We start from the raw sequence: 13,145 nt of genomic DNA, 5'->3' as shown, positions 1-13,145 counted from the left end.
TTCTGTGTGTCTGACTGGCTGCTAAAAATGCTCTATGTCCATGCAGCAACATGGATGGACTTAGAGACTGTCATATTGAGTGCAATAAAAGTCAGACAAAGAAGGAGAAATACCATATGACATCCCTGATATGCAGAGAATCTAAAAATGATAGAAATGAAACTGTTTACAAAATAGAAACAGACTCAACAGACTTAGAGAACGAACTTATGGTTGCCAGGGGGATAGGTTTGGAGAAGGAATAGTTAGGGAGTTTGGGATGGACAGGTACACACTGCTATATTTAAAATGGATAACCAATAAGGGCCTACTGAATATAGCACTGGGAACTCTGCTCAATGTTATGTGGCAGCTTGGATGGGGGGGGAGTTTGGAGGAGAATGGACACATGTATATATATGGCTGAGTCCTTCTGCTGTATACCTGAAACTATCATAATATCAGCTATACTCCAAAATAAAATAAAAAGTTAAAAAAAAATGCTCTATATCCAAAAAGGCTGCCAGGTTGGCACATTCCATGGTCCCACAGTCACTCCCTTTGAGAAGCCATATCCTTACCTGTAAGCCATATCCAGGGACTTTGGACAAAACAGGGGGAGAATTTGCCATCTTCTTTTGAGATCTAAGAGATTAAACACATACTCGTTGAAAAAGAAGACGCCTAAGGTCCAGTTTACAGCTCTGTGTTGAAATGTGCTTCCTGTTTCAAACGTGACCTCTCCCACCTCCTGGCTCTCACGTGGGAGTGTGTTTCTCTATCTTTGCTGGAAGATGCATCAGCACAGTCATGTTTTTCCTGTGAAAAACCGTGGGCCTCACTTTTCAGCCCCAGTGCCCGAGCACATTCTCCTCTCACCTCGTGCTGCTATTCTAGGGACTCTGAGTCAGCAGCGACAGCGCTGGTGGCTCCCGCAGAGAAGACACAGAACAGGCCCAGATGGGCCCATTAATGCATTAAAAAAAAGAAAAAGCCTCCATAGAACCCACTTCAGTCTTGGTGGAATCAAGAGCTGAAATGAGGGACTGCCCTGGCAGTCCAGTGGTTAAGATTCCGAGCTTTCAATGCAAGAAGAGCAGGTCCCATCCCTCATCGAGGAACTAAGATCCCACATGCCATGCAGTGCAGCCAAAAAATCAATCAATAAATAAAAATAAAAAGAGCTGAAAGTCACATCCAGGACATCTGATTTAGGACTGACGCGGCTGCAGCCAGCCCTGCTGGGGATCTTGCCAGCACCTCTAGGAACTCTAATGCTAGCTGGCAACTCCATGGGCAGAGAGCCAGAGTATGCAAGTGCCCTCCACTAAGCCCCCAGAACCTAGCGGTTCTCGGCCCAGAGCAGGCACTCGTCCACGTCTGTGGAATGAATGAGAGTGAGTGAATCAATGGTGCAGGAGGCCGCTCAGTGCGCTCACCTCCCCCGGCTGCGCTCCTCCTCGCTGCTGCAACGATCGCTGCCTGAGCTTCTGTGCTTATGTTTCTTGTGCTTCTTTTTCTTCTCCTTCTTTTTCTTCTTCTCCTTTTTTTCCAGACTCATTTGCAACTAGAATATACCCAGAACATAACCGCATAAGATGATCCAGACCTGTCAGTCTCTCTGAGGGTCATGCGCAAACTGCCTGACTCCAGGTCTCTGGGTCTACAGAGGTTCGGGGACGTGATCAATCAGACACCCCCTGTTGACAACAGTGGAGGGTCTTGACCCTGGTTGTGCAGAAACACCCACTAGACTACTGAATGGACCTTCTGGTGGGTGGGGCTGGGAATCTGTGTTTTGAAACAGTCCTCAGAACCACTGCCTAAGAATTTTTATTATGTCAAAAGAATCCAACTCCACTGAAAGTAATTAGGGACTGCAAGATCAATTTTTAAACTTTTCTTACCAACTGATCCAAGAAACATGCACACAAAGGGAGTTTAGGGGAGAAGGGACACGTGTGTGTGTAAGGCTGAGTCCTGGTCCGCCTGACACTCTCACAACAATCACTACACTCCAAAAAAAAGCTAAAAAAAAAAAAAAGAAACAGCCACATAATATGTGAATGATGAATGGGCCCTAATGATGAATGGGATACCACCTGATCTCCTGAACACAGTGTACAATCATGCTTTCCACAGGCATATCCCAACACCCCTCTTTTTCTGGAAGAATGACATCACATGCTGCATTTCCAACCAAAAGACATAAAAGAGAAAATCAAGCATAACTAAGTTTGATATAAGATTGCATAAAATCACCAGGAGACAGTCTCTAAAAGACAAAGACATTTAAAGCCATTCTGTTTCCCTCTCACAAGAATAAATGGAGAGGAGTTCTCATGTTAAGTAGTTCTTAATGCTTACATAATGCACTACTTACCAATTCTTTGATTTTCTTCATTTTCACAGGATTATTCAATACTTCTCTTTTTTTCTCCTCCTCTTTCTTCCTAAAGAAAGAGAAGAAGTTTTAAAAATTATGATTATTTCTTCAGAAAGGGAATTATAAGTCATTCATTCTACTCTCCATAACTCTATGCAGCAATCTTTTTTCTAAATGCAGGCAGACAAGCCATATGCTGCAATCTGCATGATGGTGCAAAAGCCAGAAATCTTCCCCAAGTCTGCATGAGGGATTGTGTATTGGGTGGTAAAGTCCACACTGGCTCCCTGTTGTGCAAGAAAGTGAGTTTGGTCTGTTGCTTGTTAAGCTTCATGCTCAGGGCTTCCCAACTGGTCAAGTAAACGTATGTCACCTTGTGTATCAAACATATGCAGCATTTCAATACTACCTCCACTGTTTAGCGTGATAACACATTGAAAAGTAAAAAGAATGGATTCCTCTTTCAAGAAGTTTTATTCTCATATATTCATAGGAGGATGAACAGGTCAATTTTCCTGGAGGACAATTTGGCAACATTTATCACAGCCTGTATATATTCACAAACTCTTGAATCTTACAAATGCTTCCTCAACAATTTATTACTGAAGGGATATAATCAAGGAAGGTCACTAAAAAGTTGTTCATATTAGAACAATGAAAACCTGGAAACAAGTTAGGGATTCAATAGGAGAATATTAATAAAATAAATTATGGTATATCCGTACAATATAGATACTAAAAATGATGTTATAAAAGTGTGGTCAGCAATAAAAAAAGATGCCCCATATATGATTAGGTGGAAAAAAGGAGTTTATAAAATAATATGCATATTTGTACACCAATGTTCATAGCCACAATAGCTAAAAGGGGGAAGTAATCCAAATGAGCATGAGAGATGAATGGATTAAAAAATGTGGTATAAACATGTAACTGACTATTATTCAGCCTTAGAAAAGAAGGAAATTCTGATACAACCTGGGTGAACCTTGAAGCCGTTATACGAAGTGAAATAAGCCACTCACAAAAAAGCAAATACTGAACGATTTCACATCTATGAGGCTCAGAATAGTCCAACAATAGGAATGGAAAATACAATAGTGGTTCCCAAGGACTGCGGGGGAGGGGAAATGGAGAGTTTAATGTGGATAGATTTTCAGTTTTGTAAGATGAGGACTTTCCTGGTGGCCTAGAGGTTAGATTCCGGGCTTTCACTTCGGTGGCCTGGGCTCAACCCCTGGTCAGAGAAGACCCAGTAAGCCTTGCAAACAAAAAAAAAACAAAGAGATGAAAAACTTCTGGAGATTTTACTGCACAATAATTCAAATGCCTTACTACTGAACTGTACACATAGAGTGGTTTAAATGGGAAATTGTACATCATGTGCATTTTACCACAATTTTTAAAACAGAAATTCTGACGCATGCTATATAACATGGATAAACCTTGATGACATTATGCTGACTGAAATAGGCCAGTCACAAAAACATAAATACCATGATTCCACTTATACGAGTAATTAGAGTATACTCATAGAGACAGAAAGTAGAAGTGATTGCCAGAAACTGGGAAGAGGAGGGAATGGGGACTTATTGTTTAATGAGTATAAGGTTTCAGTTGCAAAGATGAAAAAGCTCTGGAGAAGGGTGGGTGCAGGTGATGGTTACACAACAATGTGAATGTACCTACTGCCACTGAATTGTACACTTAAAAACAGTTAAGATGGTAAATTTTATGTTATGCATATTTTACTACAAAATGGGAGAAAATATGTACATATAAAGATATATAAATAAGAAATAAACATTTTTCAATGTTCAATCTTACATCCTTGAAATAAAATGATGCAAATTAAAAAAAAACACACACACTACATGATTTCATTTAACACCCAAAATTCAGCTTTACTTTCATCTGTTATGTATTAAGATTTCAAGTAAGATTCTAAAGTTTCTTTTTAAAGGGTTCTGCTATGAAAACAAACAAACAAAGGGAGGGGGAGAGGGGAGGGGAAAAGAACTCTATACATATCCCCAAATTTCTAAGAAGCTACCAGTCTTTCTCACCTTGCTTCTACCTCTTGTTATTTAACGGCTAAGGGTAAATGGATAAATCTGGTCTGGTCTGGTACATTTACCAATCTCTTCCCAACTGTAAAGCAAGAGGCGAGATAACATCTCGGCTGAGCATCTCTAACAAAACCCCCTTCCCAGACCCTCATCAGTACCTGATGATGAAAAGAGGGTCCTCTCGGATTTTGCTGGCCATGTCCAGAAGGGAATTGGCACCTGATGGGGCAAAGATAGAGCCTGGGAGAAGTCCTGTCTCCGAAGAACAGCCTGCCTCCTTCTCCTCCATCTTTTCAAAAACGTATTTGTCAATAGGACGCCCCAGCAAGTACTCATCACGGTTCACCATCCCACCAGGACCCTGGTACATCCAGTCCAATTTTTCCTCCTTTTTCCTAGTTCAAGGGAAGAAAAAAGAAATAGTCAAAGAAAATGTAGACTCCTACAAACTAAACACAAAACCTGAACACAGTGATAGATAAGCACAGCTAGGGGAATTCCCTGGCGGTCCAGTGGTTAGGACTCCATGCTCTTACTGTCAAGGTTGTGGGTTCGATCCCTAGTCAGGGAATTAGGATCCCACAGGTTGCAAGGCACGGCCAAACATTAAAGAAAAAAAAACGTGTGGCTGGTCAGAATAGGACTCATTCTACAGGCTCTTCAGCAAAGGCTAAACACCACACTCCATGAAGCACTTGGGAAGAAATGGTACTTGCTGTCATGGAGTTTACATTTTAGCAGAGAGATCATTTCCACACAACTAAAGCAACTTGTGAGGAAAGAATGTTCCTCAGCCTGGGGCGTGGATCTTTGCTCAGGGCTTCTCAAGTCTCCTTTACGAAGTCTTTGTGTTGTGTCTTCATGTCGAGGATAATTTGAAACAGCTCATGTGAACATTCTGGATCAGCTCATCACCAAGAACAATTCCAGTGACCACATATGCAGTGGTGTTTATCACATGTTTTGGAGTTTACTGGCACATTGGCACCAGCGGTAATACTACATTCAAGGGGATAATGAGAAAAGATCAGCCACAACAAGTTATGTTTTCAAGCCAAAAGAGGGAAGCCAAATTATGTCACAGTTCAGTTCAGTCGCTCAGTCATGTCTGACTCTTTGCGACCCCATGAACCGCAGCACGCCAGGCCTCCCTGTCCATCACCAACTCCCGGAGTTTACCCAAACTCATGTCCATTGAGTCACTGATGCCATCCAACCATCTCATCCTCTGTTGTCCCCTTCTCCTCCTGCCTTCAATCTTTCCCAACATCAAGGTCTTTTCAAATGAGTCAGCTCTTCGCATCAGGTGGCCAAAATATTAAGAGTTTCAGCTTCAACATCAGTCCTTCCAATGAACACCCAGGACTGATTTTCTTTAGGATGGACTGGTTAGATCTCCTTGCAATCAAGAGACTCTCAAGAGTCTTCTCCAACACCACAGTTCAAAAGCATCAATTCTTCGGCGCCCAGCTTTCTTCACCATCCAACTCTCACATCCATACATGACTACTGGAAAAATCATAGCCGTGACTAGACGGACCTTTGTTGACAAAGTAATGTCTCTGCTTTTTAGTATGCTATCTAGGTTGGTCATAACTTTCCTTCCAAGGAGTAAGTGTCTTTTAATTTCATGGCTGCAATCACCATCTGCAGTGATTTTGGAGCCCCAAAAAATAAAGTCAGCCACTGTTTCCCCATCTATTTGCCATGAAGTGATGGGACTGGATCGCATGATCTTAGTTTTCTGAATGTTGAGCTTTAAGCCAACTTTTTCACTCTCCTCTTTCACTTTCACCAAGAGGCTCTTTAGTTCTTCTTTACTTTCTGCCATAAAGGTGGTGTCATCTGCATATCTGAGGTTATTGATATTTCTCCTGGCAATCTTGATTCCAGCTTGTGCTTCACCCAGCCCAGCGTTTCTCATGATGTACTCTGCATATAAGTTAAGTAAGCAGGTTGACAATATACAGCCTTGACGTACTCCTTTTCCTATCTGGAACCAGTCTGTTGTTCCATGTCTCATTCTAACTGTTGCTTCCTGACCTGCATATAGGTTTCTCAAGAGGCGGGTCACAGTATCATGCCAAATATTTCCCTGTGGTTCTAAGAGGAAAAGTGGTGAGAAAATTGGGTCTCCATGCAACATAAAGGTGCACTGAACTCATAAGAGTATGTATTGGGGCAACCAATATCACATTCCAATTGCAAGCAGCAAAGTAGTTTCATCAAAATAGTACTCTCTATAACATTAGTTTCAATGATTTTTGAATATGACATTTTTTGTATATTGATTTTTAAGATTATGTAACAACTATGAGCATAAATAATGTCTTTCTAGTTATATCTTTGCACATTTTTAAAAAATGTTTTGAATATATATTTTTACTTATTTTGCTGTGCCAGGTCTTAGTTGCCACACGTGGGATCTAGTTCTCTGACCAAGGAATGAACCTGGGCCCCCTGCATGGAAAGCTCGGAATCTTAGCCACTGAACCACCAGGGAAGTCCCATGTTTGCACATTTTAATAAAAATAATTTAAACCAATAATAGAGGGTCTAACCCTTTAGATACCTCTTTTCTTATTAAAATGACTGGTTTGATGGACTTCCCTGGTGGTCCAGTGGTTAAGAATCCCCCATGCAACACAGTGGGGACGTGGATTTGATCCCTGGTTGGGGAACTAAGATCCCACATCCTCGTAGCAATGAAGTCCTCGTGCCACAACTACTGAGCCCGTGAGCTCTGGAGCCCCTTGTAGCACAACTAGAGAGAAGCCTGTATACCTGCAGCAAAAGATCCTATGTGCCACAACTAAGACCTGATGCAGCCAAATGAAACAAGCATATCTTAAAATAAATAAATAAAATGAGAGGACATGTCAAAGATGACTCAAAGGATCATGCCTATACATGCCTGACATGAACATGGACTGGGAAGCGAAGACTAAAGATTCATTTTTACTCATTTGTAAACACTGACTCAGCATACTTCCTGTGTGCCAGGCAGAGGAGTAACATCGGAAAGATGACAAAGATTCAGGCAGCTGAGCTGCTGACAGGCTACCCGATAAGGCACAGAGATCAACAAATTACCAAACGGTGCTGCTGAGAGCTAAGTATGTGACGAGGTAACTGTGGGGCACTTGAAGCAGAACCACCTGAATATGCAGAGATACAAGTCTGTGTGGGATACATGTGGGAGTCATCAGCATGAAGCTGACACTGGTACCAGACGAATGAAGGCACTCTTTTTGAAAAAAAAAAAAAAAAATTATTTTATGTATTTATTTATTGGCTGTGCTGAGTCTTCACTGTGGCTTGAGGGCCTCTCTACTTGTAGCGCACGGGCTTAGTTGCCCAGTGGTATGTGGGATCTTAGTTCCCTGACCAGGGCTCGAACCCACGTCCCCCACATTGGAAGGCAGGTTCTCTACCAGTGGAAGTCTCTGAAGGCACTCTTAAGAGAATAAAGGGAGAAGAGCAGTGAGCCTTGGGGAGCAGAAGCAGTTATGATTATGAGATGAGGGAAAAGAGACTAAGTGAAAGAAAGAGAAGAGATGATATGAAAAGGTAGGAGGGCTGGGAACCTGCAGGCAAAACAGCAAAACGTATCCAGAAGAAATAAAGAAAAATGAAGACAGATACTTCTATGAAGTAGTATTTTCAGGGCTCCAGCTTGTCTTAAAAGGACTCAACTAGGGCTTCCCTGGTGGCTCAGTGGTAAAGAATCCGCCTGCCAATGCAGGAGGCATAGGTTCAATCCCTGATCTGGGAAGATTCCACATGTCACGAAGCCACCAAGCTCATGTGCCACAGCTGTTGAACCTGTGCTCTAGAGCCAGGGAGCGGTAATTACTGAGCCCTCGTGCTGCAACTACTGAAGCCTGAGCTCTAGAGACCGTGCTCAGCAATGAGAAGCCACCACAATGAGAAGCCCAAGCATCACAACTAGAGAGTAGCCCCCGCTCCCCACAACTAGAGAAAAGTCCATGGAGCAACAAATGACCCAGCACAGTTCAGTTCAGTCGCTCAGTCGTGTCTGACTCTTTGCGACCCCATGAATTGCAGCACGCCAGGCCTCCCTGTCCATCACCAACTCCCGGAGTTTACCCAAACCCATATCCATCAAGTCAGTGATGCCATCCAACCATCTCATCCTCTGTCGTCCCCTTCTCCTCCTGCCCCCAATCCTTCCCAGCATTAGGGTCTTTTCCAATGAGTCAACTCTTCGCATGAAGTGGCCAAAGTATTGGAGTTTCAGCTTCAACATCAGTCCTTCCAATGAACACCCAGGACTGATCTCCTTTAGGATGGACTGGTTGGATCTTCTTGCAGTCCAAGGGACTCTCAAGAGTCTTCTCCAACACCACAGTTCAAAAGCATCAATTCTTCAGCGCTCAGCTTTCTTCACTGTCCAACTCTCACATCCATACATGACCACTGGAAAAACCATAGCCTTGACTAGACAGACCTTTGTTGGCAAAATAATGTCTCTGCTTTTAAATATGGTATCTAGGTTGATCATAACCTTCCTTCCAAGGAGTAAGCGTTTTTTAATTTCATGGCTGCAATCACCATCAGCAGTGATTTTGAAGCCCCCAAAAATAAAGTCTGACACTGTTTCCACTGTTTTCCCATCTATTTCCCATGAAGTGATGAGACCAGACGCCATGATCTTAGTTTTCTGAATGTTGAGCTTTAAGCCAACTTTTTCACTCTCTTTCACTTTCATCAAGAGGCTCTTTAGTTCTTCTTCACTTTCTGCCATAAGGGTGCTGTCATCTGCATATCTGAGGTTATTGATATTTCTCCCAGCAATCTTGATTCCAGCTTGTGTTTCTTCCAGCCCAGTGTTTCTCATGATGTACTCTGCATATAAGTTAAATAAGCAGGGTGACAATATACAGCCTTGACGTACTCCTTTTCCTATTTGGAACCAGTCTGTTGTTCCATGTCCAGTTCTAACTGTTGCTTCCTGATCTGCATACAGGTTTCTCAAGAGACAGGTCAGATGACCCAGCACAGCCAACAATAAATCAATTAATTAATTAAATTTTTTTTTAAAAAGGACTCAACTAATATGAGTCCTCCTCAGGCCCTCTGGTAAGAAACCATGTTGTAATCACAGAGATCCAATGCCACTGGACTTGGCCTGGTTCCACCACTAACCAGCCTGGTAACCATGCAAGTTATTTCTTCACACTTCCACATCCTCACATCTAAAATGGAGCTAGTTTCCCAATACAGGGGACATGAGTTAGATCCCTGGTCCGGGCACTGAGACCCCACATGTCACGTGGCAACTAAGCCCGTGTACCACTACTACTAAGCCCACGTGCCTAGAGCCTGTGCTCCCCAACAAGAGAAGCCACTGCAATGAGAAGCCCACGCACGGCAATGACAGAAAGCCCCTGGGCAGCAATGAAGACCTAACCAAAAATAAACAGATAAATAAAATGTTTAAATAAAACGGAGCTAGTAACTGCCAACTCTCATTGTTTTTAAATGAGATCCTCTCTCTGAGTTTTTAAATGAGAAAAGATATAGGGTAAAAGTCATATAAAAATGAAATAATCTACAGATTTTTGCTGTTGCTATCACTAAGGATATAGAATAGGTTCTTGAGGCTGCCCACGAGGCTCACCCAGGGAGATTATTGTTTTTGCCATCCAAGTGGCTTGTGAGATTTTAGTTCCCTAACCAGAGACCAAACCCGAGCCCTCAGCAGTGAAAGCGAGAAGTGAAAGGTGTCCTAACCACTGGGCAGCCAGGGAATTCCCAGGGAGCTCTTAAAATTTACAGATGCCCTTGCCCCAGACAACCCCTGCTATTCTTAGGAAGTTGGCCTGAGTGGGAATCACTCCCATCTTCATTTATCTAATCTCCCAAGGACACGCTGAAGTGCAAGGGTTGAGAAATGCTGGTGTAGACCCGTGCATGGAAAACACAATTTTCTAATATCAGAGAATACTAAAGCAACACTCTACTGCAAAGAGGAATTTGGATGAAGATCAAGGATAATGTAGATATTAAGGGTTTTTTCTTTGTTCTAGGAGAGAAGCATAATAAACATATATCATCTGAACCATAGAAGTGAGCTGTTGAACAGTCAAGGGTTTTTATTGGATACATGAAAAGCACGACACTGTGCAAAGAACTACACAAGCCAGTCCGCTGGACAAGCAGATCGTCTAACTACATCTGCAAGTAAAAACCAAGAAAAGGGACCGACATGTTGACCTTTGAGTTTCACAATATTGGAGGATATGCGTGAGGGGGTTGGGGCAAAAAATCAAAAGAATATAAAATCACCTTCCTCCCATTCACAGCAGACAAGACGGCATGAGGGTCAGCAACATGGTAAACACTGGACTCCCAGCTCTGAAGCTGCTCATCTATACTCTGACCTCCTTAGACTCTGCAAAGCTCAAAATTTCTGACATATCAGGTGCATAATCTGTAACACTTGTCTGAATAAAAATTTCAAAATAATTTTTTACTTTTGGTTAGTTGGGAAGTAAACTCTTCTGACTAACAGATATTCTGTCTAAAGTTGACATTTGTTTTAAAATCAAGGGTTCACAAAATCTAAAAGGTCACATATAAGAATGTCTTATAATATGCCCAGGAATTAGTCCAAATGTGTGAAACTGGCTTACTTTAAATTATAAAGGATATAATTTATACAAAGTATGAAAAGTAAAATAATTTAATGTGTGCCTATGGTTAAAAAAAAAAGTACAGAATTTGATTCTCTTAGCTCATTTTATATATTAATGCCCTAAATATATTGTGTTGTACTTTAAAAATTCCAAAACTCCTTTTATTTTAAAATATTCCAAATATTTTAAACTCATACTTAAGTCAGAATGGCATTCTCTCAATCTATTTTTCTGAAAGAATGTAATTGTTATTCTGCCTAAATTCCATAATACCATTTCCATGAACTGAAACTAAATCTCTCTCTTGGTCTGTGTCTCCTCTCACACACACACACACACTCACACACACACAAATGTCACTAATCCTCCTGTCATGAAATTACTAAGGAAAAGCCCTATATATCCAATACAGGGGAAAGTATGTCATATGTCACCCTGGAGACTTGTCCACAAGGATACGACCAAGGAACAGTACAGACTACTCAATTTTAGTCTAGAGTTTTTACTCAATTCTGATTTAGGAATGCACTGTACATTTTATGCTTTTTATTCTTCTCAGAACACATTGACTCCCATCCCCTTTTATGGAGGCTGGTAGGGTGTATCATCTGTTACTTCTATCCGATATTATACAAGAGGAAACTGAATGAGACTGTCCACAGTCACAAAGCTTTCACTGACAGACACAATATCTATCTCCTTCCATGGGACCTCATCGGCTCCCTAAATTGAGCCTGCGGTACGTACATCAACAAAAGCAGGAATGTGGCCTCGACACACTAAGAGCAGGGTAGAGGCAGTCATCCTCAGTCACAGTTACTTGTCAATTGTCTACCATGAAGTTGGCCTACACTAAGGCCTTTTCATGTCATCTCATCTGATCCTCTAAAAGCCTTAGGAGTTGGGTACTTTCACCCCTTCTGGTTCTGCTGAGGTCACTGAGGCTCCCAAACTTGCTCCCAGTTACATAGCTGGGCTAGTCCATACAAAGTCAGCCTTAGAACCCAGTTCAGACTGACTCCAAACTCATTCTTTTATCCAGCTATTATGCAACAACTGGACGATGCACCCACAGGCCTGCAATTCCCCACACATCAAGACACCCCCAGCCCAAATGGCCCCAGCGCCTTGCTTACTTGACTGCCCCGACATCCTCCGCGTAGCGCTGCATCTCCTCCCGGGCCCTCTCCTCCCGCAGCTCACGCTGAAGCTCCTCAATCTTCTTCCGCTCAGCCTCATGCTTCTGCTCAGCCTTCCACACTTTCTCCACATTGCGGAGGGTCTGCGGGTGCCAGCTCTTCTTCAGATTCTGTGGCAAATGAAAGGAGGGAGAAAACAAGGCAGGGAGTAGGTGTGTGGTGAGTATAACTGGCCCTACTGCCTCACCCCACCCCATTCACGCCAAGGCAGCCGTGTAAGGGCAAGATGTCTCTAACAATGGCAACGTTGGCACCCAACAATCTCTCACATGTGGGGGGTGGAGGAGAGGTTGTTCAAGTACATAAAATTTCAGGATAGAACAGGCCCCTCCGAGATTCCCTTCAATTACTTCTATCTTGAAATATATGAGTCTAACTTCCACAGGCCATGCCTGAAGTGAGGGTTGGTGATGACAATAGCAGAATGAGGCAGAGAGGTGGGAAGGTATAGACTGTGAAAGGTGACAGAACTCAGGTGCCTTTGGCATTGGACACATTCTTAAGAATACAATCTTCTTTTCCTTGAGTCCACTGAATTTGCCCTGAACTTGCATGGTTTACAACCACACCTAGTACCTCTTTCAACCTTCCTTCCCAAGAATCTCCCCCTGATTCTGATCTTCCCTTTCACCCTCAAGGAGTGCTTCACTTCTCCCTTTCTCCCCATGAGTCACTGCATTGGTTCAGCTTCCCAACCAGGGAAGATTTTCTGCAGGAAGTGACATCTAAGGACAATTATAAATTATCCCAGTGATGTAGGAAGCAGGGACGAGTGAAGTAGATTTCCAAAGAGAGGTAACAGCACACACAACTGCAGGCCCGGTGGTGAGAAAGAACAGAATACAAATAATTC

General features: G+C 42.5%; 1 protein-coding gene across 4 annotated transcripts in view; it reads right to left on the bottom strand.

Moving 5' to 3' along the window:
• The window catches only part of CWC25 (CWC25 spliceosome associated protein), a 41,070-nt gene that overhangs the window by 5,437 nt on the left and 22,488 nt on the right, over positions 1-13,145 (bottom strand). For all 4 annotated transcript variants that reach the window (XM_081582272.1, XM_081582271.1, XM_081582269.1 and 1 more), the window contains 5 exons: positions 12,230-12,402; positions 4,590-4,826; positions 2,363-2,432; positions 1,419-1,546; positions 561-624 (listed from right to left, as the gene is read on the bottom strand). In XM_081582272.1, the coding sequence (XP_081438398.1) occupies positions 561-624; positions 1,419-1,546; positions 2,363-2,432; positions 4,590-4,826; positions 12,230-12,402 (672 nt within the window). The remainder of the gene's footprint in view (positions 1-560; positions 625-1,418; positions 1,547-2,362; positions 2,433-4,589; positions 4,827-12,229; positions 12,403-13,145) is intronic.

Source organism: Giraffa tippelskirchi, chromosome 3, assembly GCF_054371585.1.
Source record: "Giraffa tippelskirchi isolate mGirTip1 chromosome 3, T2T-mGirTip1v1.2.pri, whole genome shotgun sequence".
Lineage (NCBI taxonomy): Eukaryota > Metazoa > Chordata > Mammalia > Artiodactyla > Giraffidae > Giraffa > Giraffa tippelskirchi.
This window is presented reverse-complemented; position numbering and strand designations above follow the sequence as displayed.